Raw genomic sequence first — 27,087 nt, 5'->3', positions numbered from 1 at the left:
TGGATCATGTTTATATCTGGTTTCCTCTTTGCATGGTTCAGTTTGAACCTGCATTTGTGGATGCAGTGATGAACTGTGTTCAGAAGCAATGGTTTTTGAAGGGATTTTGAGCCCATGCGCTGACTTCCACTACAGAGTCATGTCTGTTTTTAATGCAGTGCTGCATTAATCAAACACTGATAATGAAAAAAATAAACATATTTTCTGCTGATTATTAAACATACTGCTTACATAAAGCAGCGTATCTGTTGAGTACCTGATGAGCAACGTCAGAGGAATGTTTTGGATGAAACTCACCAACATTTTTGGCACAGTTCATATCTAAACATTTCCCAGAGGTGATCTGGACAACGTCCCACTCTCTGACTATAAAAAGAAATTAACCAAGAAACACAGTTCATTCATGGTGTTTCTCGCTGAGAACAGACACATGCACAGAGACAAACTACTGAACACAACACCTACAACTTCCACTGACACAGAAGAAATACCGAGTAGAGGGGTTCCTGGAAATACTGGATTGCTTCCACTTCCACTTGTTGCGTAGAGGAGACAGTTGTAGAAGAGCGACGGCTTATAGGAGGACTTTGAGATGTCGAGACGTTTTTCTAAAGCAGGAGATTATTACTGTTCCATCTGTAAGGACATCTTCAAGGACCCTGTTGTGTTGACATGCAGCCACAACTTCTGCAAAGACTGTCTGAAGCGACGGTGGTCGCGCACAGTGATGAACCTGTGTCCTCTGTGTAAAAAAATATCTCACAAAGACCCGCCCCGTAACTGGGCATTAAAAAACCTGTGTGATTCTGTCACATTGAACCTTTCAATGGAGGAGAAGGCCCCTGCAGGGTCTGAGGATCTCTGCAGCCTGCACTCAGAGAAACTGAAGCTCTTCTGTCTGGACCATCAGCAGCCAGTGTGTGTTGTCTGTCGGGATTCCAGAGCACACACCAACCACAGATTCAGTCCCATTGATGAGGCTGCAGAGGACTACAAGAAGGAGCTAAGGCAACAACTTAAGTCCACACAGGACCAAATAAAGCACTGCATAAAAGTCCAATTTAACTGGGATCAAACAGCGCAGCATATCAAGGCCCAGACTCAAACCACAGAGAGTCAGATTCGGGAGAAGTTTAAGAGACTTCAGTATTTTCTCACTAAAGAAGAAGAGGCCAGGGTCTCTGCTCTGAGGAGGGAGGAGGAGCAGAAGATTGGAATGATGAGGATAAAGATTCTGACTCTGAGCAGACAGATCGAGTCTCTTTCAGACACCATTAAAAGCACAGAGCAGGTGCTGCAGTCTGAAAGGATCACATTCCTGAAGAATTACCAGGCAGCACTTGAAAAAGTCAAGCAGCGCCCCCCGGTGGAGGATTCCCAGCTAGGCCCAGGAGCTCTCATAGATGTGGCCAAACACCTGGGCAACCTGACCTACAACATCTGGAACAAGATGAAGGAGGTGGTTTCGTACTCTCCTGTGATTCTGGATCCAAACACTGCCGGATCAAACCTCTTTGTGTTTGATGACCTGAAACATGTGTTGTTTGTAGAGCAACAGAGTCCGCTTCCACAGAACCCAGAGAGATTTGAGAGGCACCCGATGGTGCTCGGATCCAAGGGCTTCAACTCGGGGACTCACAGCTGGGATGTGGAAGTGAGGAGTGATAAAAGCTGGGCTGTGGGTGTGATAAGAGAGTCTGCATCAAAGAACAAAGGTAACCTGACTGGATACTGGGAGTTGCAGTATTGTGATGGTGTATACAAAGTGTCCTCTCCACCAGATGCAGATGAGTTTCTCTTCATGCAGGAGCAGCTGCAGAGGATCAGGGTGACACTGAACTGGGAAAAAGGGACACTGTCTTTTTTTGATCTGGGTACAAACACACACCTTTACACATTCTACCAGGCCTTCACTGAGCGTGTGTTTCCCTACATTAACACGATAAATACAAAGCAACTGAGCATATTACCAAAGAAAGTCATGGTACAGTTTGAGATGTAGATATAAACGTTAGAGTCCCTGGAAACCATCCTATAAAAGCTCCTTTATCTTCTGCTGCTATGCTCACAATATCTCTATGTTTATATCTTAATGTGTGTTTCTATGCATGACTGTAGCAGCATTTTGGAGCTCGGTTACATTTGCAGGTAATGAAAATAGTTATTGTCTACATTCAACCTTTACCATACATTTAAATTAGACAAAGGTGTGTGAGAGTGAAGTCGTTAGGTTTATTTGAGTGTTTTTGAATTCAGCTCCAGCAAAGCGGAGCTTGTAAATAGAACTCACTTGTAAAATTAGGCGTCATTCATCTTAAGTTTGCATACAGTCATTACAGTTTTGAAGAAGTCGCATCAAACTGAAATGATGAAATAGGATCCAACTGTGTTTATTTGGGTTTCATTGTTGTTGTAAATAATATAAAATGTTGGTTTAGAGATGGCAGAGAGAAATATAACTTTGATGTGTTTTTGCAGATGTCCAGTCTGGGCTAAAACGTCTGTCATGAATTCTGTGAGGCCTGTTTCATGAGGAGTTAATGATAAATGTGTTCGTGAAAGTGTAATAAATATGAATATCTTTTTGCAGACCTCTCTTTTTTGTTGATTATTTTAAACACATGACAAGGAATCACAAGCACACACTGCTCCAGTGTAGATCTGTTGGCTTTTGTTGCTTTATTCAATACTTTTATATTTTTTATATTTCAATACACAAACATGAACATCCAGCGCACAGGTAAGCAATTCAGTCATACGCAAACATTATCTTTTTACCTAAAAACGAACATATTGTATAATTTGAAAAAAGCCATCTTTTAAATTAATTTAAATGTGAACTATAGGAAGGAAGCACTCACCTGTTTCTTGCTCCTCTGGCTCTCTCTTTGTCCTCTCTCACTCTCTTTACACACAAACATACTGTTCAACCAGGAAATGACACACTACAACAGAAAGGCAAATAGAGTTATTTTTTTCCTGTTGATAAAAGTAAGAGATGGATGGGAAGAGTCCACAAGTCCTTGTTATCTTATTTAAAATCAGTGTGAGTTTCACTGCAATGAATGTAGGCAAAAAAGAGGAATTATAACACCTCTCTCTCTCTCTCTCTCTCTCTCTCTCTTCTCTCTTTCACCACCCTCCATTCTTTCTGTTGCCAACCAACAAACAAACATTACAACCAAACATTGAATTCATAATCTATGAGAAGAGTAAATAGATCCGTGTCCATTTGTTTAACAAAACATTAGGGCGTTCTTTCAGTGCAGTCAGGTAACATATTTGTGTTACTCTCTTAGATCTAAACACTAAACCTAACTATAAATCATAAAAGTGTATTCTTAATGTTAAAAGTTTATTCTCAATGTTAAATGTAAATGTTAAAAGTTTTATCTAAATGTTAAATGTTGAATGTAAACTTAAAAAGTGAATGTATGTAAATGTAGAATGTAAACATAAAATGTTAATGTATGTCAATGTTAATAATTTTCAAATCTAAAAGTTAATGTAAATTAATAAGTGCTATATTAAATGTAAATATTAATTTTAATTCAAAATGTGAGATCTAAATTTTAAGTGTGAATTGTAAATTCAGGTGTTGGATCTGAATGTTTACATCTAAACAATAAAAGGTTCATGCAAATGTTTGACAAGAAAGTAAATGATTTATTTTTAATCTTTATGTAAATATTACATTTTGAACTCTAGATGTTAAATTTGATCGCTGAACGTCAAACTTTAGAATTTAATTGTATTTTTTGTGTTTGGTGGCCACTGAGCACTCAAGTTTACTGCAAGAAGCAGGCGGAAAGATGGAAAAAAAAAGTTTATATCAAGTAACTATATCATAAATAAATAAAGTCATTATAATTGAAACATTGTAGGTTTGCTGAACAGGCTACCCTATGAGAACTTTTTTAAAAATAGAATTAAGTCTTGCTTATGTCAACATTTTTAATTTAAATGAAGATTGAATTATAACATATAAAAACATAGATTTCCATTAAGAACACATTGTTTATGAGCCATATAAATGATATGGGCCAGTGTCCTGAGTATTAAGCATACAAAATACAGCTTGCATGAAACAGTAAACAAAACTTGATGTGTAATGACAGAAGAATGTTTGTAATGCAGTTTTCCTTTACCCGGTTGGTACAGTTCATAACTAAGTGTTTTCAAGATATGATTTGGCAAGCCTCCCATTCTGTCTATAAAACATCAACCAGGAAACCAAGTTCAGTACTGGTGTTCGTTGCTGAGGACAGACACGTCTACAGGAACAAACTACTAACACCTACAACTTCACCAACAAAGAAGAAATACAGAGTAGATGGATTACTGAAAATACTGGATAACTTCCTCTTCCTCCTGTTGTCTTAATAGAGTTTACAGGAGTGTCGATTTAAACAAGGACTTACAAATGGCTGCTGCTTCTTTTAGTGCAGACATGGATTTTTTCTGTTCAGTCTGTCACAGCATCTTCCAAAATCCTGTTGTGCTGTCATGCAGCCACAGCTTCTGTAAAGACTGTGTGAAGCGCTGGTGGACGGGTAAACAGATTTTACTGTGTCCTCTGTGTAATACAAGATCTCCAACAGATGACCCGCCCCGTAACTTAGCCTTAAAAAACCTGTGTGAATCCTTCTTACTGGAACTCTCTCTGGAGGAGAAGGCCGCAGCGAGGTCTGAGGATCTCTGCAGCCTGCATTCAGAGAAACTGAAGCTCTTCTGTCGGGACCATCAGCAGCCAGTGTGTGTTGTCTGTCGAGATTCAAGAGCACACACCAACCACAGATTCATTCCCATTGAAGAGGCTGCAGAGGACTACAATAAGGAGCTCAGGCAACAACTGAGGTCCACTAAGGTCCAAATAAAGCACTGCATAAACGTCATACTTAACTTGAATCAAAGAGCAGAGCATATCAATGCACAGACTCAAGTCACGGAGAGTCAAATTCGGGAGGAATTTAAGAAACTTCATAAGTTTTTAGAGGTGGAAGAGAAAGACAGGATCTCTGCTCTGAGGAAGGAGGAGGTGCTCAAGAGTGGAGTTATAGAGATCGAGATTGCGGCTCTGAGCAGAAAGATAGACTCTCTTTCAGACACCATTAAAAGCACAGAGCAGGTGCTGCAGTCTGGAAGGATCACATTCCTGAAGAATTACCAGGCAGCACTTGAAAAAGTCAAGCAGCGCCCCCTGGTGGAGGATCCCCAGCTAAGCACAGGAGCTCTCATAGATGTGGCCAAACACCTGGGCAACCTGACCTACAACATCTGGAACAAGATGAAGGAGGTGGTTACGTACTCTCCTGTGATTCTGGATCCAAACACTGCAGGATCACACCTCTTTGTGTCTGAGGACCTGAAACATGTGTTGTTTGTAGACAAAGAGAGTTTGCTGCCCCAGAACCCAGAGAGATTTGAGCACTTCCCAACGGTTGTTGGATCTGTCGGCTTCAACTCGGGGACTCACAGCTGGGATGTGGAAGTGAGGAGTGACGCAAGTTGGGCCGTGGGTGTGATAAGAGAGTCTGCCTCAAGGAAGGGAGAAAATTTGACAGGATTCTGGGATTTGTGGCTTCATGATGATAAATACAGAGCATACTCTCCTCCGAAAACGAATAAAGTTCTCTCTATAAGGAAACCATTGCAGAGGATCAGGGTGAAACTGGACTGTGACAAAGGGAAACTTTCTTTCACTGATCTGGAAACAAACACACACCTTTACACCTTCTACCAGACCTTCACTGAGCGTGTGTTTCCCTTTGTTAACACACTTAATACAAAGCCACTGAGCATATTACCAAAGAAAGTCACGGTACAGTTTGAGATGTAGATATTAATGTTAGAGTCTCTGGAAACCATCCTATGAAAGCTCCTTTATCTTCTGCTGCTATGCTCACTGTATCTCCATGTTTATATCTTAATGTGTGTTTCTATGCATGACTGTAGCAGCATTTTGGAGCTCAGTTACATTTGCAGGTAATGAAAATAGTTATTGTCTACATTCAACCTTTACCATACATTTAAACTAGAGACAAAGGTGTGTGAGAGTGAAGTCGTTGGGTTTATTTGAGTGTTTTTGAATTTAGCTCCAGCAAAGCGAAGCTTGTAAATAGAAAAAAATCATTTGTAAATCAGCCGTCAGTCTTCTTGAGTTTAAATACAGTCTTTACAGTTTTGAAGAAGTCATATCAAAGTTAAATAATGAAATGGATCCACTTGTGTTTATTTGGGTTTCATTGTTGTTGTAAAAATATAAAATGTGGGGGTTGAGATGACAGAGAAATATAAAAACACAAAGCAGAAAAATGAATGTTTTTTTAAACTTTAATGTGTTTTTGCAGATGTCCAGTCTGGGCTAAAACTTCTGTCATGAATTCTGTGAGGCATGTTTCATGAGGAGTTAATGATAAATGTGTTTGTGAAAGTGTAATAAATATGAAACCATTTTTGCAGACCTCTCTTTTTTGTTGATTATTTTAAATACATGACAAGGAATCACAAGCACATGCTGCTCCAGCGTAGATCAGTTGGCTTTTGTTTTTTTTTCTAATACCTTCATGTATTTTATATTTCCATACACAAAAATTAATATTCAAGATTTCAAGATTACAATAATAATAACAGTAATAATACAAATAACAATAATAATAATAATGATATTTACGGTAATAATAATAAAGGAAAAAATATTGACAATAATCATATTAATCACATTAATAATTATAATCATAATAATATGTATTATTATTCATATGATTTTATATTAATATAATTAATAATAATATTAATAATAAGGATTATAATGATCATGATACTAATAATAATTAACAATAATTTTAATAATATTAATAAGTATTATTATTATTTTATCAGTAAAATAATAATAATAACAATGATAACAATAATAATTATGATAATAATAATAACAATAATAATATTAATAATACCAGAATTAAACTAAACAAAAAATAACACATACAGACACAGCAGTGGACTTAACTTTCTGCTTATATTTGATTGTTCTCAATTATCATTCTCCAATCATCTCTGTAGATTCATGACCAAGTTGTAGGTCCATCTACAGAGAAACTTCAAAAAAGCAATTGCTAATTTTCAAATCATATATTCATTTAACTTATAATCATGTAAAAAGAGCAAAAATATATTTTTTACACTGCTACATCACAAGCTAATTTAAATATGAATTTGATTATTATTTGCATGCTAGATAGCATGGCTAGGCTACTTAGCATATATCTTTACCATACAGCAAAAAAGCCAAAACCTTGAAATGTAACTCAAAAGCTGCATATTACTAGAAATGAGCCAACAATTGAACAATTTTCCTTATCCAACTTTGTCTTGATTTATGTTATATCAGTATCAAATTAATGCTTACTTTAGGTAATGATCGCTTAATCAGCTTGAATATTGAACAGTAGTTTTAATTATTGAGAGGCAAAACTTCTCGGCTAAGCTAGGTGAAATGTTCCTGACTCAATTCTACACACAGATATAATGTTGACACATAGTTTTATCCCACTCTTTGGTGTCAAAGGAATAGAAATGTTTTCTACATGAGTTACCTACTCTTATATAAATAAAGCAGGATAAGGCAGCAGGATATTAGCTCAGCTAGAAAAGGAGGAAACTACAGGGCCCATTTGGAGAAAATAATAGTAATAATAAAAAAATAATAATAACATGAATAAAAAATGATAAAACAAAACAAACAAATAACAACACAAATAATTATTTATGGCCAAGAGTTATTAAGTCGAAGCTACGAGATACTTAAATTGTGGACACAAATTATTATTTCTTGTAACTAATGTGTGGCCACAGTTATTTTTGTTTTGTGGTCACAAGGAAACACTTCTGTCCTGTAGGGGAGTCCACGTTGGATTTCAGCCACTCTTGACAAAAATAACTAAATACATTTGGGGTTTACATCGTCTAGATGCTAAATTCACCATTAACAGTTTAGTGGTGTGTTTGCAGGCTGAAAACCGGCTTATCACCCGTAACGCTGGAATGTGTGCTAAACAAGCCGCCAGTGTTAAAGGCCTCTCTGCTGGCTGTGGGCCCACATAGAAACTGGGTTAGGAGGGCATGCACATGGATGTATGCAGGATCATGTTGCAGAGCCCTGACGCTTATACAGGCATTTAACCCTGCAGTTCTACACACACATACTGCTACACACACATACTGCTACACACACATAAGCCAGTTGATATTTTGGAATGTGTAATGTCAACAGATCACATTAGATGTGTTATATATTACATAATCAACTCTGTGTAAAATAGTTTCTGGCTCAGGATTATTGTCACTTCGTTGAAATTCAATCTGTTATACATGGGGCACATATTTCAATACATTTTCAAATTAAGGCACCATAACTACTGACAATAGTTATATGATATTTAATATGTTATCAAGCCTTTTTTGCTCATGTCAGACCTTTGGTAACTGGGGCTGGTTTGGGCCTCTTGTTTCTAAAACCTAAAACCATCTCCTTAGTTTTTGTGATGTTAAGTTGTAGATGGTGGTAGTCGCACAAAGTCCACAAAGTCCCTACTAACGCCCCTTAACTACCCATAACATATCCCACAACTGATGACTCATCCAGGACTTGATTCTGATTGGTGAAAACCCCATAACAACCGACAGCCCAAACAGCACCATGCAGGCACAACCTGATCCCACATGTCACATCAAATCAATCCTCAGAAAGTATTCTGTTACATTTCCCCTCTGCCTGTTGACACTGTGGTAAAAACGTTAGAATTAAGTGGGATAGAATGGAATGGAGCGGAACAGAACAGAACATATCAAAGCACAATGGAACAGAACAGAATAGAATGCTTCTAATTGGTCAAAACCCTAGACTGTATAAATAATGGACGTAGTATCCGTGACATCAGTCATCTGTCTCTGAAGCGCTGTTTTGAGGCCAATCGTCGGTGACAGCCATATTGGAAATGCTGAACTCAACCTAACTGCTGCCGAGCGAGTGTGAGGAAAAGAGGCGGGCTTTGAGCCTCCTAGCCAACAGCTACAGTGTTCCCACCTGTCAATCAAGTCAGCTGTGCTTCTCGTAATGGAAAACTCATAATCTTAATATCTTCGAAAGTGTTATTGAAAGATTCACCCCCGTACAGTGTTTGCTGATCGAGAAATGAGCTATCCAGACTACATTTGTCTTTTGTACCAGACTGTAAACATGTTTATTTCTGCTTTTAAGATCGTCTCTTTGAATCGGTGTGTATGTGGTTTCCGGTACTTCCGGAGCCAGCCTCAAGCAGATCCTTGATGAACTGCAGTTTTTAACACTTCTGCATCGGCTTCAATTCTTGCGGCCGGAGGTTAATGCTTGGTCAAAACCCCATAACAATGATGACTCATTCTTGACATTAAAGCTATGATATCAACTTGTTTATGTCTTCAGTTGGTAGCCGGGTATTACGAGGAGTAATGTATAGTGAATGGGTGGTTATGCAAAAATGAGACTATGATAAAACTATAAACCGTGCCTGTAGAAAGTAGAAGTAGGCAGTTTTGTCCTCTTTTTAGGAGGCAGGGTTGGAAATTATTCATTTTCAGAGTGTTGTAGTACTTAAAACTATAGGCTACTAAAATCATTTGAAACTGATGCTGGCTCTTGAAGGACGATTTTCTTTCAGGTAATAACTTCGTGTACCACCCGAAATGACATCAGATTAAAGCTAGGGTTAGTCACGGAAAACTAGCATGAATTTGAATGTAGCATTTCCTCATGACTCCATCTAACGGATGAAATTAAAGCCGTATATTTATGGGGGGACGATTTACACACAGGATCAGAGAGGAGTTGCAATTCTTCCTACACATTGCAAACATTTGAATGCGTCTGGCGCGGTTAGATGACATCATCAAAGCGCGTCGCATCATGCATGTGGAGCAGTGTTGCTAAATTGAACAGCTTGATAAGTTTTATTCTCTCAGGTTGTGTGACAGCCTAAAGTCGGATCCTGCAGCGTTAAAGTTCTCTAAAGAGGTTTCGTTCCTGGCTGAATAAGAAGAGGAAGAGCTCGGCTTCTCTTTTAAATGCAGCTGGTTAGCTTCCTGCAAAGAGCAGCAAACAAGCACACAGCTAGTTAACACAGCAGCATTAGAAAGCACCCCTGCTCTGTACAGATGGCTGAGGACGGAGTGATTACTGAGTCTGCAGCCACGAAGGAGGGTGAAAACGGAGAAGCTGCAGCAGAAAAAGACCAAAGTCTGTCCAAAAGACAGAAGAAGAAACTCCTGAAGCAGCAGAAATGGGAGGAGGAGAGGGAGCTCCGAAAGTGAGTCAGATCATCTCTAATGTAAATAATGTCAATGATCTCTTCTTTTTAAGGGAACTAAGCTGCAAGAGTGATTCAGGGAGAGCTGGAGGGTAATAATGGGGAGTTAAACATAGGAAGAGGAAGTGAGGAACCTTACATTTGTTCATTAGGGCCACTGAAAAACCTTAATTTGGAGGGAGGGTGAGTAAAAATGAATGCTTTGATGTCATTTCTTAAGCTTACTTTTAAAGTCAGAATTCTGATTTGATCTCAGAATAAATCAATCAATCTTTATTCATATAGCACCAAATCACAACATATGTTATCTGAAGACTCTTTCCAAACAGAGCAGGTCTAGACCGTACTCTATGTTCTATTATTAACAAAGACCCAACATCAAGACAGGATAAGATCCAGTTCCATCTTACAGACAAGACTCAGTCTGATCTCATCTTAATCCACCATGAGCACAGCACTTTGCAGCATTTAGCAAGTTACAGTGGCAAGGACAAACTTCCTTTAACAGGCAGAAACCTCCAGCAGGACCAGACTCATGTTAGACACACATCTGCTGAGACCGTGTTGGAGAGAGGGATAGGGGGAGATGAAGAGGGAGAGATGATAGTGGTGAGACGGATAGTAGTAGTTGTAGCAGCTAGAGTCTGGCACGTCCACAGCAGCAGAGATCCAGAGGAACCTACGAGACAAGGGAGCTCAGGGACTCCAGAAAGGTCTATGGTTAGTAACTTTAAGGGGACAGGGAGAGTTAAAGTAAGAGGCTGGCAGACAGAGGAGAGAGAGGGAAAGACAGGATACCAGTGTGTCAGTTCCTCCAGCAGTCTAAGCCTATAGCAGCATAACTAAGAACTTTAGCCAGCTCTAACTATAAGCTTTGTCAAAAAGGAAAGTTTGAAGCCTACTCTTAAAAGTAGAGAGGGTGTCTGCCTCCCAGACCCTGACTGGTAGATAATTCCAAAGGAGAGGTGCCTGATAGCTGAAGGCTTGACCTCCCATACTACTTTTAGAAACTTTAGGTGACTTCAATCTCAGCATTCTGAGAACATATAACATATAGTAAGTCTTTAAATCAAGGATCTATTTTAGTAATAGATTTGTTTATATACTCGGACACATGTAGTATTTACTTAAATTCCAACAACACCAAATGTGCAGTTATTTGTAGATGTTTAGACTATAATGTGTGTTTGTGCTGCAGGCAGAGACGAAAGGAGAGGAAGCAGCAGCGTCGGGAGCAGAGGCAGAACAACCCAGAGGAGGGAGGAGAGACTCAGAGTTTCAAGAAACGACCTCGCAGGGAGATTACGCCCAGCACACTGAGGCTGGTGGTGGACTGCGGCTTCGATGACCTCATGCTGATCAAGGTTAGCTGCTCCTGCAGGGACCCATGTTGACATTAAGACCGGACCTCAGGCATTAAACCACATACTCATAATCTTGTTGTGTTCAGGATGTCCGGAAGCTTCACAAACAGATCCAGAGGTGCTATGCTGAGAACAGACGAGCCTTACATCCTGTACAGGTAAATCACTACCGACCTTAATGAAACACACAATCCTCCAGGATGTGTAACCACTCCTCTCATTCCTCCAGTTTTATCTGACCAGTATGGGCGGACAGCTGAAACAGAGCATGGATGAGAAGGACAAAGGATGGGTGAACTGGAAGGTGAGCAGGTTTCTCTGTGACTGGATTTAGTTTGGGACATTTTAGGCCGACAGTGTCAGAGACTTTGTGAACAGTTTTCCTTTAGGTCAGTGTTGCAATCAGTGTTTGATAAATGTGCATGCTGCTGTTCTGAGCAGGATATCGACATTAAATCAGAGCACTACAGCGACCTTGTGGCGAAGGACGAGCTGGTTTACCTGACGTCAGACTCTCCAAATGTCCTGGAGGAGCTGGACCAGAAGAAGGCCTATGTAATAGGAGGACTGGTGGACCACAACCACCATAAGGTCTGTCTGTGAGTTCACAGCTGAAGCACGCAGCAGGCTGTGGTGTCAGCAGGCTGATATCTGCTCTGTCTGCTTTCTCTCTCTGCAGGGGATCACATTTGAGAAGGCGAAGGAGCTGGGGATCGAGCACGCACAGCTTCCTCTCAGCAGTTTTGTGAAGATGAACAGTCGGAAGGTTCTGGCAGTCAACCATGGTGAGGACTTTTAAACCTGGACAGCCTTTGTATAAGTCAAAGAATAGTCAATAAGACGGCCTTCGACAAACAAGTGTATTTATATCCTCAAAACATGCCTAAAAAAAGTGCATGTGTTTTAAATATGTCTCCTGTGATCTTCTGTTTCTCCTGCAGTGTTTGAGATCATCCTGGCGTACCTGGAGAAGGGCAGCTGGAAGGAGGCCTTCTTCACCGTCCTGCCTCAGAGGAAAGGAGCCGTGGCCGTCGATCAGGACGGAGCGAACACTCAGGGAAAAGGGGAAGAAGAGGAGGAAGACTCAGACTCTGATTCTGACGCACCAGAACAAATTGCCAAAGACTCTAAACCCTAGTTCAAACGGACAACTCCAGAGATCAGATATATTGATGCTGAGGCTCTTCTCTGAGAGGAGATGCTTCTGTTAAAGCATCTGTTTATAATTTCAAAATGCCTTTCTTATGTCAGATATTTATTGAAAGTTTTACTTTGTGCCTCCTTTAATGGGTATTATTTTAGTTTGAATACAAATGTTGTGTTTTGCTTTAAGTTTCAGCAGATTATACCGTTATTACACTGAAGGAAATGATTTAAACTTGCTTTTTTTATCTTAATTTCTTGAAGCGTAAATCCAAAGCTGTTAAAGTTGATCTGAAATATTCATTTAAAAGACAAAGTTAAAACATGACTGTGCTTGTCACTGCTCTTCAATTTCCTGAAACATTAAGACTTTTCATTCTTTCTTTAAAGACGTTTGGGGTAATATTTCATATTTTTAAGACTTTGGTGTAATATTTACCACAAACAGAGGTGATGTGATGTTTCTGTGCTTTGGGATACAATCAGGTAAAAGCTTAATACTTTAAAGAAGAGTGTAAACAGAAACGCTGCATTAAAACAATAAGACATAGAAAGTGTAACCTGGAAAAGAAGTCAAATTGCAGGAACAAAGTGAGATTTTGATCTATAGCTGCACAGGGATGTGAGCATCACTGAGTGACAATAGTAATCACTGCTGTAGTTTGATAGAGCTGTCCTTTTGAGGAAATATTATCCCCTGACTTAAGCTCTTTGTTGCATGGGAACGTAAGGTCAAATCGACTTCAGGCCTTTGTGATTGTTTTATTCTTAGGTGGTAATTGCAAAAGCCCAATTTGGTATTTCCATAAACAGTAGTGAATCCTGCTGGCTTTTGAGTAGGACAAATCTTTCACCAATAGATCATTCTATGCATGACTTCCAGACTGCACTACTGCAACAGCATCCTTTACGGCCTTCCCTTCACTGACCTCCAAAAACTCTAATATGTCCAAAACTCAGCTGCCCGGTTACTCACCTACTCCCGCTCCAGAGCTCACATAACACCCTTCCTTAACCTTCACTGGCTCCCCATACAGCACCGAATCCACTTCAAGGTCCTGCTCATCAACCACAAAGCCCTCAAGAACCTTGCTCCCTTATACCAGACCAACCTCCTCAAACATCACTCCCCATCTCGCCGCCTCAGATCATCCAATATCCACCTCCTGTCCCCTATCACCAAGACCAAGCACCGCACCTTTGGGGACAGAGCCTTTGCCATCGCTGCCCCAACTCTCTGGATCTTTCCCCCTCCAAACATCCTCAACTCTGACTCTTCAATCATTTAAAAACCACCTGAAGACCTTCCTGCTCAAAAAAGCATACAACACACAACATCTGTTACCACCACAGCTAGGAAATATATGGATATCTGAGACGAGGCTTCAGATTTTCTCGAGCTATGAGCAAATATCATCAAAATTCAAACAAAGACATGGCTCTAAAATGTTCACTGTAAATCCAATGAGTAAGGGATGTTAGAATGTTTGCCTTTTTGAAGTTAATAAAAAAAAAAAAAAAGATTTTTTTTTTTTTTTAAAGATTTCTAATTTATAGATGCACCTGTATAAAGTTTGAGTGTCACAGCTTTCTGTTCAAGTTCTTGTTTCACCCCTGGCAAGAGGTTAGTCAGAGTTAACCAACCACAGCAACTACAGAAACCAATGAGTGACCACACGGAGACTACAGCCTGATTTATACAGACTATAATACACACACACACACACCATACACATTTTGTACTTGTATAGTATTGAACACTGACAGTAGGATATATTTTTGATATCTTTTAAAGATCCATCAAACTGAAGTCCTCACAGCATCTTTATCTGTGTTGTGTCCTCATATAAACATGAGACCTTTACGATCCATCTTTTACGGTTTGATTCTGTTAATGTTTGACTGCAGATCATATGTTGATTCAGTCTGAAGTTAAGAGCTGCTCTGTTATCCTAAAAGAACGCTTCAGTGTGAGGATGAACAAAGAGAGTTTGGACTGTATGTGAAGAATCTGAGCGCTGAAAACCTCCATGTTTGTTCTCTCTCTGCTTGGTTTCCTGTGTGAAGCTGCTGATTCTTCACCTTCACTCATCGGCTACACGCAGATCATCTTCACCTTCAGAAGGTAAGGTAACAAACTGTTCATCATGTTTGTGTGAGCGTCTGTTAAACTGACCTGAGAACAGTACAGATGGTGGTGGTAAAGAACTGATGTGTTGTTTTGTGACTGTGTTGGTGGAACAGACCAAACAGCACAGGAGACAAGAAGATCTTAGTTTAGAGCCTTATCTTTGGTCTCATTTATTTACATGTGTAGGAGCAGAAACATGTCAACACTATGAACACCAAACTTCTACCAACAAACACAATCACAGAGATTAGATTTAATACAGGACTGTTTTTATAACACTTTATTTTATTAGTCTATTGGCATAAGAAACAGTAACAGGTCAAACTGCATGTTACTTGCTGTGTAACATCATGTGATCCACTCATAGTAAGCTACCTCCACATAGAACTTAAGAGCTCCAGGTAAACTTTACCTGTCTGTGAGTTCTTTGTGAAGTTCCATGAGTGTGAACACATATTGAATGCACCAACAGAGCAGACTCTTGACTTTTGAACATTGTGGTTGTTGTCAAACTTCCTACATACAGAGTAACTCAAACAGAGAGGGGAATTCACTAAGAGTGGATCTTGGCTGCTGACAGCACCAAGAATTGAGCTTCATTTAGCTTTCATCTGCTCCATCTCTAAGTTTAAATCACAAAGCAAAGAGCACTGATGATATTCAAGGGCAAAATCATCCACAAAGTTCTGCAGCTCTGTGCAGTTTGACTCAGTTTTGCATTTGTTGTAACAAATGTTGTGCAGAGCTGTGCTGTTGCGCCAATTGTAAAGTTGCACACAAGCGGCAACCTCCGGCTTCCATTGGGATTTTGAAGGACCAGAATCTCATTCATTCAGGGATCCATATTTTTCAACAAAGCATTTCCCATAATTCAAAGATAATTCTCTCAGAAATGAAGAAAAACAAAGTGAATGCAATGCAATACGCTTCTGTTTGCCAGGAAGTTTATGACTTTGTAAGTTTAATGACAGTATCATAGGTCAGTCAAACAGTCCTTTACAAACAGAGCACATGAATTGAACAGTGTGATTCTTATCAGTTTGAACCTGTTCATAGGAACAAAGGTTAATGACAAACTGATCATAAAGAAGTTATCAAATATATTCCGGGAAGGGATCTCTCAACATCTTTAGAACAATATATTTTGATGAATATTACTTAGAATATTGAGTTTTATAACCATAGTCAGAGCTAACACAAAAACAATATGAAAACAACATCAGTATCTCAATACTAAATTAACATCAATCATATATGATACAACATTTTAAATGAATCACTGTCATTAAGCACACGATCTTCTGCTCTTTGAATCATGAAGTTTCTTGATTACGACATGACCAGATATTATTAAGTCACGTTTAACTTGCCCACTCTTCTTCTCTTATTCAGTATTTTTATATTGGAGTCAATGTGAATCTTCAACGTGGAGGTACAAGTCATTCAGCAATAAAACATTTAAAACCTGTGTAATAAAACCCTCCTCAAACTGATGAAAGGGTCAAACTCAATACAAGATTACATGAGATACAAAATATCCAAATCACTAAAAGAACAGACATTGAAAGACAAAAATACCATCTAGAGATGTTTAAACATGAATGCTAATACAGAATATTCAAACTGTATGAATATAACAGCATCATATGAGCAATCTCAAGTCAACATTGTTCATTGTTCAGTTTGGTTGAAGTTGAAGAAAGATGATGATCTTACACACAAACACTAAGGTTTCAGCAAAAAATTTAACTTTGTTTACTGGTTTTAAAATGACCACCATCCATCAGCTGACCTCTGACCTGCAGATCTCATGTGGTACAAAACCTGATCCCTGTCTTTAAAAGGTTTCTATTCTTAATATTACCAGAGAATTGAACTTTTCCTTTAAACATGTTAGCTTCAACAAGAATAGATTCATTTGATCTCCTCTGGAATTAAAAAATAGGTTACTGTTAGGTGAGAAAGCTAAAACTAAATGATTATATTTATGAATATGATCAGTGAATGATTCACATCACATGACCTGTCCCTTGGTGTGATACATTGTTAACTTTTATTGATAACAAAAAGCACCAATGTCCAAGGTCCAATCAGAGATTATAATTATACCTTATAAAACATCAACAACATAAAGATGCCACATAAAGTTATAACTGTCTAGCTCTTAATCTATTTCATTTTCAAAGATTAGAAAATGTGTTTCCTTCATTTAAAAGCTGCACCACATGTCATTCTTCTGTCTGTTTGATTTATTTAGGTTGAGTCCAAGTTGAATTTCCTCCTTATGAGAAGATGTCACATGGTTTAAACTTTGTTCTTTCTGTAGCAGACTAAAGAACAGTAACATGAATGTTTGCATATGTCAGTATGAGTAGCGGTGAAATCAAACATTATCCTGTATCACTCTGAGCTCTCTCAGTCATGTCTTGACAGGAAGTCTCTGCAGGTTCCTGCTCTGTGGACCTGGACTCTGCTTTCTGGTTGTAGGTCAGGACAGATTTCATGTCCTGTTAATATCGTTGGACTTCGACTGTTCAATTGGGAGAGCGTGACAGAGTTTACAGAGTGATGATGATGAAGTGATGAAGCAGGATCAGCTGTAGTCTCTCTTTGTGTTATTTCTACAGGTGGAGGAGGAAGTGGATCTGAATTCACCTGGTGAGTGTTTTCTTCATTCTGCCAAACATCAAACGAAGAGTTTTCTCATGTCTTCATGTTGAACAGAACTGAACTCTAAAGGGATCCAGATGAGCTCTGAGTCAACAAAAAGGAAAACTTTATAAAAGGAATATAATGAGTGTGGCTCCATCTGGTGGTAGAATCAGGAATGACACTGTGTCAGAGAGCAGTGTGTGTCCCTCCCTGTGGTGTAAAGCTTGTTGTAATGATGAACATGTTGTTGTTTTTGTGTGAAGGTGGAGGCTCTGCTATGAATCAGTGTGAGGACGGAGAGGAGGGAGCCCCTCCCTCTAAAAGCACTCTATGTGGGGAACATGAAGCTCAGAGGTGAGATGAGGATCGCTACCTGTACATGACTCTGCTCCACGTCAGAGCTCAGCACTCACTGCACTGGTGTGTGTGTGTGTGTGTGTGTGTGTGTGTGTGTGTGTGTGTGTGTGTGTGTGTGTGTTAAAGCCCAGAGCAGCAGCATGGACCAGATTCTGCTAGACCTGGACCTGGACCTGGACTGAGCATGCCCTCTGTGGAGGAACTAACATCAATGTTTGAACCTTTTGAGTTTAAAGATGAACGACAGTCTGCTGATAAAATGTAAGAATGTTTAAAGGTTTGTGTCAAACTGTCCTCAGGAGGGTTAAAAAAAGTCAAAGTGTCCCCCTGAATGACATTTACCACAATCTCTAAAACCACCTTTTGTCTATAAAACTCACCAGCACTTTTCAAAAACTTGGAATGTCCCTTACATTTCTAGTGTTCATGATTTTTAGTATCAAAGATAAGAGACCAGTCTCTGCTGGACCTGGACCCAGCTGTGTGTCCCTAAAGAGTGACTGGTCTATCGGTCGATTCGTTGAGTTTAAAGATGGACGTCGGTCTGATCATCCAAAGTAATCATCTCTCTCTCTCTGTTTTATCAGAATTTATCAGCACTCAAACCTGGAAGATTTTCAGAGTTCATGTTTGTTCATCAGTGTTTGTGATTCTGTCAGAGTCCAACATCAGAGACAAGGCTCTCCTGGACCTGGACCCAGCTGTGTGTCCTGTAAGAGTGACTGGTCTATTGGTCGATTCGTTGAGTTTAAAGATGGACGTCGGTCTGATCATCCAAAGTAATCATCTCTCTCTCTCTGATTTATCAGAATTTATCAGCACTCAAACCTGGAAGATTTTCAGAGTTCATGTTTGTTCATCAGTGTTTGTGATTCTGTCAGAGTCCAACATCAGAGACAAGGCTCTGCTGGACCTGGACCCAGCTTTGTGTCCTTTAAGAGTGACTGGTCTATCGGTCGACTTACTGATTTAAAATCTGGAGAGATGAGTGCTAATGAAAGGTAAGACTCTCAAAGTGAACTTCCTGTTGTTGTGTGTGAAACATGTCTAACTGTGGTTGGTGTTTTCTCTGTGAAGGTGAACATTTGTCACTCGTTGTGTTTCTATCAGGATCAACAGCAGTAAACAGGATTGGAGGCAGAGATAACTGTATTCAGCATGTAGTATCTTCATGTGTGTCCTGTGTTTTTAGGAGGATCTAGCAGTGTTTCCACCAGGATCCACTACATAGAATCTATCACATCAACACTGTGTGTCATTATATTATATACACTACATGATATTATATTTGTTCCGCAGAGTTCAGAGATCAGAGTCTCCCATTGGTCAGTCTGCCCAGCAGCATCACTCACAGCTGGACTCTATATTGATGGTGAGTTAATGTACAAACAGAGCTCCTCCTGAGAATCAGAGCACACACTCATTCTGTTTTGATGTTTCTGTTTCCTGATCACACTGCAAACATCATCTCTGCCTGAATTCTCTTCACACTCAGTGTTTGACTGATTAAATGAAGCCTTACATTTCTGAGCTGCACACAGTCAGAGGTCATGCTGCTCTCACACAGACTCAGACTTTGGCAGCAGAGTTCACAAAGTGAGTCCAGCTTGAGGTCTAAACAACAGAAACACATCAGGTCTAAAGTCACTGCAGACTTTTCCTGGATGAAAGCACACCAGGAGATTTCTCCAACAGGAAGTTCATTTCATAGAAACTTGCACCAGACTATATCCTGAAGTAGCATTGTGATCCAGTCTCAATGCTTCACCCTGCAGACCAGCAGGCTCTCTGTCTGTCACAGACGATCTGATGTTCTATTTTGTTCTGCTCCAGCTGCTCCAGGAGAACATCATCAGTTTTGTAAAGACGGAGATGAAGGAGATCCAGAGAGCTCTGAGTCCAGATTACCCAGAATGCTTTGAGAGGGAGGATGAGGATGAAGAGCAGAGGAGGAGCAGAGAGGCCTTTCTGGAGATCACTCTGCACTTCCTGAGGAGAATGAAGCAGGAGGAGCTGGCTGACTGTCTGCAGAGCAGTAAGAGGATTTGAACACATTTAACATGGTGGAGAGAGGAAATGGAGACAACATGGGAGAGGTTTACATTTCAACTCTGCTGTTAATATGATGCACACATTTGTATCACATCTATGAGCTGTGAGAAACTGTTCACAGCTGATGTGCTGAAGAGATTTCATTTCAGAGAGGAGGAAAATCAAATCCATCCTGATGTCTGAAAGTGTAAATTCATCAGACTGATTGTAGCTTCAGATTATTCATCACATTTCTCTTTTGTTCTTTCAGGAACTGTTGTTCCAGAGTGCAGACGTAAACTGAAGTCTCACCTGAAGGAGAAGTTCCAGTGTGTGTTTGAGGGGATCGCTAAAGCAGGACACCCAACCCTTCTGAACCAGATCTACACAGAGCTCTACATCACAGAGGGAGGGACTGGAGAGGTCAATGATGAACATGAGGTCAGACAGATTGAAACAGCATCCAGGACACCACACAGAGCAGAGACAACCATCAGACAAAAAGACATCTTTAAAGGCCCACCTGGAAGAGATAGACCAATCAGAGCAGTGCTGACAAAGGGAGTGGCTGGCATCGGGAAAACAGTCTTAACACAGAAGGTCACTCTGGACTGGGCTGAAGACAAAGACCACCAGGACATCCAGTTCACATTCCCCTTCACTTTCAGAGAGCTGAATCTGCTGAGAGAGAGAAAGTTCAGCTTGGTGGAACTTGTTCATCACTTCTTCACTCAGACCAGAGAAGCAGGACTCTGCCAGTTTGAAGAGTTCCAGGTTGTGTTCATCTTTGACGGTCTGGATGAGTGTCGGCTTCCTCTGGACTTCCACAACAATCAGGTCCTGACTGATGTGACAGAGTCCACCTCAGTGGATGTGCTGCTGACAAACCTCATCAGGGGGAACCTGCTCCCATCTGCTCGCCTCTGGATCACCACAAGACCTGCAGCAGCCAATCAGATCCCTCCTGAGTGTGTTGACATGGTGACAGAGGTCAGAGGGTTCACAGACCCCCAGAAGGAGGAGTACTTCAGGAAGAGATTCAGAGACCAGGAGCAGGCCAGCAGAGTCATCTCCCACATCAAGACATCCAGAAGCCTCTACATCATGTGCCACATCCCGGTCTTCTGCTGGATCACTGCTACAGTTCTGGAGGATGTGCTGAAGACCAGAGAGGGAGGAGGGCTGCCCAGGACCCTGACTAAGATGTACATCCACTTCCTGGTGGTCCAGTCCAAACTGAAGAGCATCAAGTACGATGGAGGAGCTGACACTGATCCACTCTGGAGTCCAGAGAGCAAGAAGATGACCCAGTCTCTGGGAAAACTGGCTTTTGAGCAGCTGCAGAAAGGAAACCTGATCTTCTATGAGTCCGACCTGACAGAGTGTGGCATCGAGATCAATGAGGCCTCAGTGTACTCAGGAGTGTTCACACAGATCTTCAGAGAGGAGAGAGGACTATACCAGGACAAGGTGTTCTGCTTCATCCATCTGAGTGTTCAGGAGTTTCTGGCTGCTCTTTATGTCCATCTGACCTTCACCAAGTCTGGACTCAACCTGATGGAACAAGAACAACCAACGTCCCTGATCTCTAGAACCTTTACAGACAAACCTAATCTGAAATGTCTCCATCAAAGTGCTGTGGACCAGGCCTTACAGAGTCCAAACGGACACCTGGACTTGTTCCTGCGCTTCCTCCTGGGTCTTTCACTGCAGACCAGTCAGACTCTCCTGAGAGGTCTGCTGACACAAACAGGAAGTAGCTCCCAGACCAATCAAGAAACAGTCGAGTACATCAAGAAGAAGATCGAAGAGGATCTGTCTGCAGAGAGAAGCATCAACCTGTTCCACTGTCTGAATGAACTGAACGATCGTTCTCTAGTGGAGCGGATCCAACAGTCCCTGAGATCAGGACGCCTCTCCACAGAGAAACTGTCTCCTGCTCAGTGGTCAGCTCTGGTCTTCATCTTACTGTCCTCAGAGGAAGATCTGGACGTGTTTCACCTGAAGGAATACTCTGCTTCAGAGGAGGCTCTTCTGAGGCTGCTGCCGGTGATCAAAGCCTCCAACAAAGCTGTGTGAGTTAACGAGTGAGACATTTTAAACATAATTAATTCTGTTCATGAAAACTGAAACCATGTGTTTGTTCTCATCATCTTCTTCAGGCTGAGTGGATGTAACCTGTCAGAGAGAAGCTGTGAAGCTCTGTCCTCAGTCCTCAGCTCTCAGTCCTCCAGTCTGAGAGAACTGGACCTGAGTAACAACAACCTGCAGGATTCAGGGGTGAGACCTCTGTCTGCTGGACTTAAGAGTCCACAATGTAAACTGGAAACCCTCAGGTCAGGATACCTGCTCATAATGTTTATGGTTATTTGTATTAAAATTGTATAAGCTGGTACACTTTTGTTTACTGTATGATTTTTTCTAACTCCAGTCTGTCAGGCTGTCTGATCACAAAGACAGGCTGTGCTTCTCTGGCCTCAGCTCTGAGGTCCAACCCCTCCCACCTGAGAGAGCTGGACCTGAGCTACAACCATCCAGGCGACCAAGGAGTGAAGCTAATATCTGCTGGACTGGAGGATCTGCTCTGCAGACTGGATACACTGAGGTATTACCTGACATTTTTATTTTATTTTTATTTAACCTTTATTTAACCAGGTTGGTCCCATTGAGATCAAATATCTCTTTTCCAAGGGAGACCTGGCCAAGACAGTCAGCAGCAAAAAAACACAAAGTTACAGACAAAGACCAAGAGAACCGAAGTACACTTTACAAGCACAACGTTTGTCTCAGAAAGAGCCGTTACCTAGGAGGCAGTTGTAACAAGATACACTAAAAACAATGACAATCTATAGATTCAGCTTCAAGGTCTTTAATTTTAGATTTAAAAATATTCAGTGACACCAGCTCCTTAATTCTCAAGACATTTTGCAATAAATTCCAGGCTGAAGGTGCAGAATACCTAAAAGCCCTTTTCCCATCTTCTGTACGAGCTTTTGGGACAGAAAGCTTTAAAAAGTCCTGGGAACGCAGTGAGTACTGTCCAGCACTTTTCTGTGTGATAAAGACACAGAGGTAGTGTGGCAGTAGACCAAGAATAGCCTTATAAATAAAAATGTACCAATGTACCAATCTACGGGTCGCCAGAGACGGCCAACCAACCCGTGAGTACAACTCACAATGGTGAGTCAGAGCTTTACAGTTAGTAATGAACCTCAAGGAAGCATGGTAGGCTGCATCAATCTTGTGCAGACACTGATCAGTGGTGTGCATGTACAGAAGATCACCATAGTCAAGAATTAGTATAAAAGTTGCAGCATCAAGACGCTTTTTTACATTAAAAGAGAATCAGGATTTGTTTTGAAAGTAAAAACTCAGTTTCAACCTCAGCTTTCTCACAAGGTACAGCACATGTTATTTAAAATTAAGGGACTCATCAATCAAAATACTGAGGTATTTGTAAGAGGTAACAACCTCTATCTCCTTTCCCTCTGCAGTGACCACCACTGAGACACTTTGTGATCCAGCCTTGGAGTTGGTAAACAACATAAACTTAGTCTTATCTGCATTTAAAACAAGCTTCAGCTCAAGCAGTGTATCTTCAACAATTGTAAAAGCGTTAGATACATTTTGACCCAGATTATTCACATAAATAGTGAAAAGAAGAGGACCTAATACAGAGCCCTGTGGCACACCTTTGTGGATAGATATAATATCAGAGCTTAGACCATCATACCTAATGCACTGAGACCGATCACTAAGACAGTTTGAGAACCAAGAGACTGCTTCTTCAGAGAGCCCAATGCTCTTCAGTCTGTGCTTCAAAACATCATGATCTACTGTATCAAAAGCCTTTGACAAATCGAGAAAGAGTGCAGCACAAGGTTGCTTCTTATCAAGAGCAACAGCAATGTCATTAACCACCTTCAGTGCTGCAGCGATAGTGCTATGCCTTTTCCTAAAACCTGATTGAAATGTAGATAAAATGTCATTATTGTATAAATACTCTTTTAGTTGAGCACTAACAAGAGATTCAAGAATTTTAGCCAGCACTGACAAGTTAGATATTGGCCTGTAATTATTTAGGATATTTGGGTCACCCCCTTTCAGTACAGGGACAACAAAAGCAGATTTCCATATCTTCAGGATTTCTTTAGTCAGCACAGTAAGATTGAAAATATATGTCAGTGACTCTGCTACAAAATCAGCCGCCAGTTTCAGGAAATAAGGATCCATCAAATCAGGTCCTGAAGGTTTTCTTGAAACCAGCTCTTTTAAATCCTTGTGTACTTCTTGTGCATAAAAATACACAAATTAAAGGACTGTCCAACAAACACTGGAGCATCAGCACTGGGTCTCACAGATGCAGAGCAAACAGAGTCATACAGGGAGCCAGATGACACAAAATGCTCATTAAAGCTATTCAAAATTTCCATTTTGTCATGTATGACAACAGAATCCTTCATAACAGAAGTGGGTAGATCATGACAGTTTTTGCTGATAGAGAGGGATTTTATTGCTGTCCAAAAACTCCTAGGGTCATTTAATGTTTTTGTGGTGACAGACAAATAATACTCTGATTTGGCTTTCTTGATAAGAGAGGAACACTTGTTTCTTAGTTGTCTAAAAGTTGACCAGTCATTTGCAGAACCTGTTTTCCTGGCCTAAGCCCAGGCCCGGTTTCGTGCATAAATAGTCTTGCTAATTCATGGGAACCAGGGATTATCCCGTCCCTTGACTCTGTATCTTTTAAAAGGTGCATGTCTATTTGAAATCTGCATGAAACCATCATTGAGAAAAGTCCAAGCTGTCTCCACATCAGGGATATGCTCTATTCTACTCCAGCTGCTGTTTGTTTCAGCAGGGACTCTGAGACATAATGGAGGACATGTGGAAATGATTTGACTGTTGATGCTCCGATTGTTCTCCAGCTGTCTTCATCACTCTAAACCATAAGACAGGATGTTTATGACAATTGATTTTACTCCTGAGACATACAAAGAGCCAACTTCTTTAAAGTGACAGAACAAAGGTTCAGCAGGAATCAGCTTTACTTATTTCAAAGAGGACATGAGAAGCAGAATCTGGACTTTATGGATTTAAAGTTTCGTATCTCGGCAGGCCATGGTGTGCAGATGTAGAAGGAACTTCGTGACACTGGCTTGCTTGTACAGTGATATGTTCATTACAAAAACAACACCAGTATGGAACAAGCACCCGGAATGCTTTGGAGGACGACTCTGCCAATCTGTGTCTCACTCCTTGAAGGTTGTTGAACACAGCCTTATATACGGTTGATGGTGTCCCCATAACACACCTTCAAACTTCTCTTAACATCTGGTCTTCTTTTAGTACTAGCCCCCGGCTCTGTTGACCTTAGGTGGCACAAACTTGTCCCCGTCATTCACAGAACATGAAAGGGTCATAATAACAAAACATTCCTGAGAGTCTAAAACAACATAGACTTCTCCGTAACTTGTTTTATGTCAGATACATCAAAAGCCATGTTGAGCCATTGAAACAGCTCAGACTAACACTTGTTACAGACTCTGAGCAGAGCTCCAAACAAGCTGAGGGGCTGTTGGTGGAGATGCACTGACTTTGGTCCACTCTCTCTACATCACACACTGCAGTGAATCCACCTGCTGTGCCAGGTGTGATGCTTCTGCTCCCTCTCCTCTGGCTGACTCTGACTGATCCAAGAAGAGCCTCGCACAGTCACATGAGTTCAAAAGAGAGGTTTCATTTCATCTTCATTCATGTTTCTCTGTCACAGGGACAAACTGAGGAACACTGCTTCATGTTGAACAGCAGGTAGGACTCATGTTGGACTGAACATCACTCTGACTGTGTTTCTCCCTCCAGGGTGGACCATGGTGGAGAGCAGTGGTTAAAACCTGGACTGAAGAAGTGTAAGTGTGGAATCAGTTTGACTCAGTGACTGTCAGCTAACAAAGAATAAAGCCTTCAGGTGTGCCTGATGATAAACTGCTGCTGTGTTGTGTCTTTGTCTCTCCATCAGATGTCTGTGAACTCACTCTGGACTTAAACACAGCGCACAGACGGCTCAGACTGTCTGAAGACAACAGGAAGGTGACACGTGAGAGAGAGGATCAGTCATATCCTGATCATCCAGACAGATTTGACTCCTTACATCAGCTGCTGTGTAGAGATGGTCTGACTGGTCGCTGTTACTGGGAGGTGCAGTGTAGAGAATGGGTTTATATATCAGTGAGTTACAGAGGAATCAGAAGGAAAGGAAACAGTGATGACTGTCTGTTTGGATGGAATGATCAGTCCTGGAGTCTGTTCTGCTCTGATAAAGAATACTCTGTCCATCACAATAAGATAAAAAGAGTCCTCCCTCTCTCCTCGTCCTCTGACCCTCACAGAGTAGCAGTGTATGTGGACTGTCCTGCTGGCTCTCTGTCTTTCTACAGAGTCTCCTCTGACTCTCTGATCCACCTCCACACCTTCAGCACCTCCTTCACTGAACCTCTGTATCCTGGGTTTGGGTTGTTGTCTCATGGTTCCTCAGTGAGTGTGTGTTCTGTGTAGCAGGGAGAGTCTCCTCCTCTCTACACAAACACTACACAAACAAACAGCTGCCGAAGAACAGTTTACCCTCTGCACTAACACACACACACACACACACACACACACACACACACACACACACACACACACACACACACACACACACACACACACACACACACAAATTTCATCTGATCATGCAACTGTTTTGTCTCAGCAGTATGAATGTCTGTTATCAAAGAGCAGGACTCAGAAGTGAAGAATGTCAACAAGAAGCTGGAGCTGGAGCAGCAGACTCCAAAAAGAAGAGAAAGTAAAGTGGGTTTAAAATGGAGCTCTAAACTTCCATCCTTGCATCGTTCACTCACGTCTTAGCCCCGCCCACCAGAGATGCAAGGACATGAAACGAGAGGATAGAGGAAACGAGGAGATTTGCATTAAGAGAAATGAAACGTCCTCTCCTCCGGAGCGTCACGTGAAGCGACATCGGTTTGTGATGACGACTTTAACAGCTGTTTGTGTCTGCACACAT

At 40.9% G+C, this 27,087-nt stretch overlaps 4 protein-coding genes and 1 long non-coding RNA gene across 5 annotated transcripts; all 5 read left to right on the top strand.

The window, feature by feature from the left end:
- Positions 1–592: 592 nt before the first annotated feature.
- On the top strand, positions 593–2,511 carry LOC117807619 (tripartite motif-containing protein 35-like). The gene has a single exon (XM_034676955.1). The coding sequence runs from the start codon at positions 593–595 to the stop codon at positions 2,000–2,002; it is 1,410 nt and encodes a 469-aa protein (XP_034532846.1). The 3' UTR covers positions 2,003–2,511.
- Positions 2,512–4,422: 1,911 nt separating this feature from the next.
- Positions 4,423–6,463, top strand: LOC117807581 (nuclear factor 7, ovary-like). The gene has a single exon (XM_034676915.1). The coding sequence runs from the start codon at positions 4,424–4,426 to the stop codon at positions 5,837–5,839; it is 1,416 nt and encodes a 471-aa protein (XP_034532806.1). The 5' UTR covers position 4,423; the 3' UTR covers positions 5,840–6,463.
- A 3,433-nt stretch (positions 6,464–9,896) lies between these two features.
- trmt10a (tRNA methyltransferase 10A) lies at positions 9,897–13,239 on the top strand. The gene is made up of 7 exons (XM_034677003.1): positions 9,897–10,343; positions 11,542–11,707; positions 11,794–11,865; positions 11,937–12,011; positions 12,149–12,298; positions 12,387–12,492; positions 12,649–13,239. The coding sequence occupies exons 1-7, from the start codon at positions 10,192–10,194 to the stop codon at positions 12,843–12,845; spliced, it is 918 nt and encodes a 305-aa protein (XP_034532894.1). The 5' UTR covers positions 9,897–10,191; the 3' UTR covers positions 12,846–13,239.
- Positions 13,240–17,606: 4,367 nt separating this feature from the next.
- LOC117807482 lies at positions 17,607–18,534 on the top strand. The gene is made up of 3 exons (XR_004629977.1): positions 17,607–17,639; positions 17,897–17,987; positions 18,428–18,534. It is a non-coding gene; the product is annotated as an uncharacterized LOC117807482 (long non-coding RNA).
- A 1,450-nt stretch (positions 18,535–19,984) lies between these two features.
- Positions 19,985–27,087, top strand: LOC117807481 (NLR family CARD domain-containing protein 3-like). Its single transcript, XM_034676795.1, has 6 exons — positions 19,985–20,025; positions 20,293–22,096; positions 22,184–22,357; positions 22,453–22,626; positions 25,884–25,930; positions 26,041–27,087. The coding sequence occupies exons 1-6, from the start codon at positions 19,989–19,991 to the stop codon at positions 26,574–26,576; spliced, it is 2,772 nt and encodes a 923-aa protein (XP_034532686.1). The 5' UTR covers positions 19,985–19,988; the 3' UTR covers positions 26,577–27,087.

This window comes from Notolabrus celidotus, chromosome 23 (genome assembly GCF_009762535.1).
Source record: "Notolabrus celidotus isolate fNotCel1 chromosome 23, fNotCel1.pri, whole genome shotgun sequence".
NCBI classification, from domain to species: Eukaryota; Metazoa; Chordata; class Actinopteri; order Labriformes; family Labridae; genus Notolabrus; species Notolabrus celidotus.
This window is presented reverse-complemented; position numbering and strand designations above follow the sequence as displayed.

Coding starts and splice junctions, on each gene's coding strand:
- LOC117807619 (XM_034676955.1), top strand. CDS start 593: ATGTCGAGACGTTTTTCTAAAGCAGGAGATTATTACTGTTCCATCTGT.
- LOC117807581 (XM_034676915.1), top strand. CDS start 4,424: ATGGCTGCTGCTTCTTTTAGTGCAGACATGGATTTTTTCTGTTCAGTC.
- trmt10a (XM_034677003.1), top strand. CDS start 10,192: ATGGCTGAGGACGGAGTGATTACTGAGTCTGCAGCCACGAAGGAGGGT. Junction 11,866..11,936: donor GAGCCTTACATCCTGTACAG/GTAAATCACTAC, acceptor TCATTCCTCCAG/TTTTATCTGACCAGTATGGG. Junction 12,299..12,386: donor TGGACCACAACCACCATAAG/GTCTGTCTGTGA, acceptor CTCTCTCTGCAG/GGGATCACATTTGAGAAGGC.
- LOC117807481 (XM_034676795.1), top strand. CDS start 19,989: ATGAAGCAGGAGGAGCTGGCTGACTGTCTGCAGAGCA. Junction 22,097..22,183: donor AAAGCCTCCAACAAAGCTGT/GTGAGTTAACGA, acceptor CATCTTCTTCAG/GCTGAGTGGATGTAACCTGT. Junction 25,931..26,040: donor AAAACCTGGACTGAAGAAGT/GTAAGTGTGGAA, acceptor TCTCTCCATCAG/ATGTCTGTGAACTCACTCTG.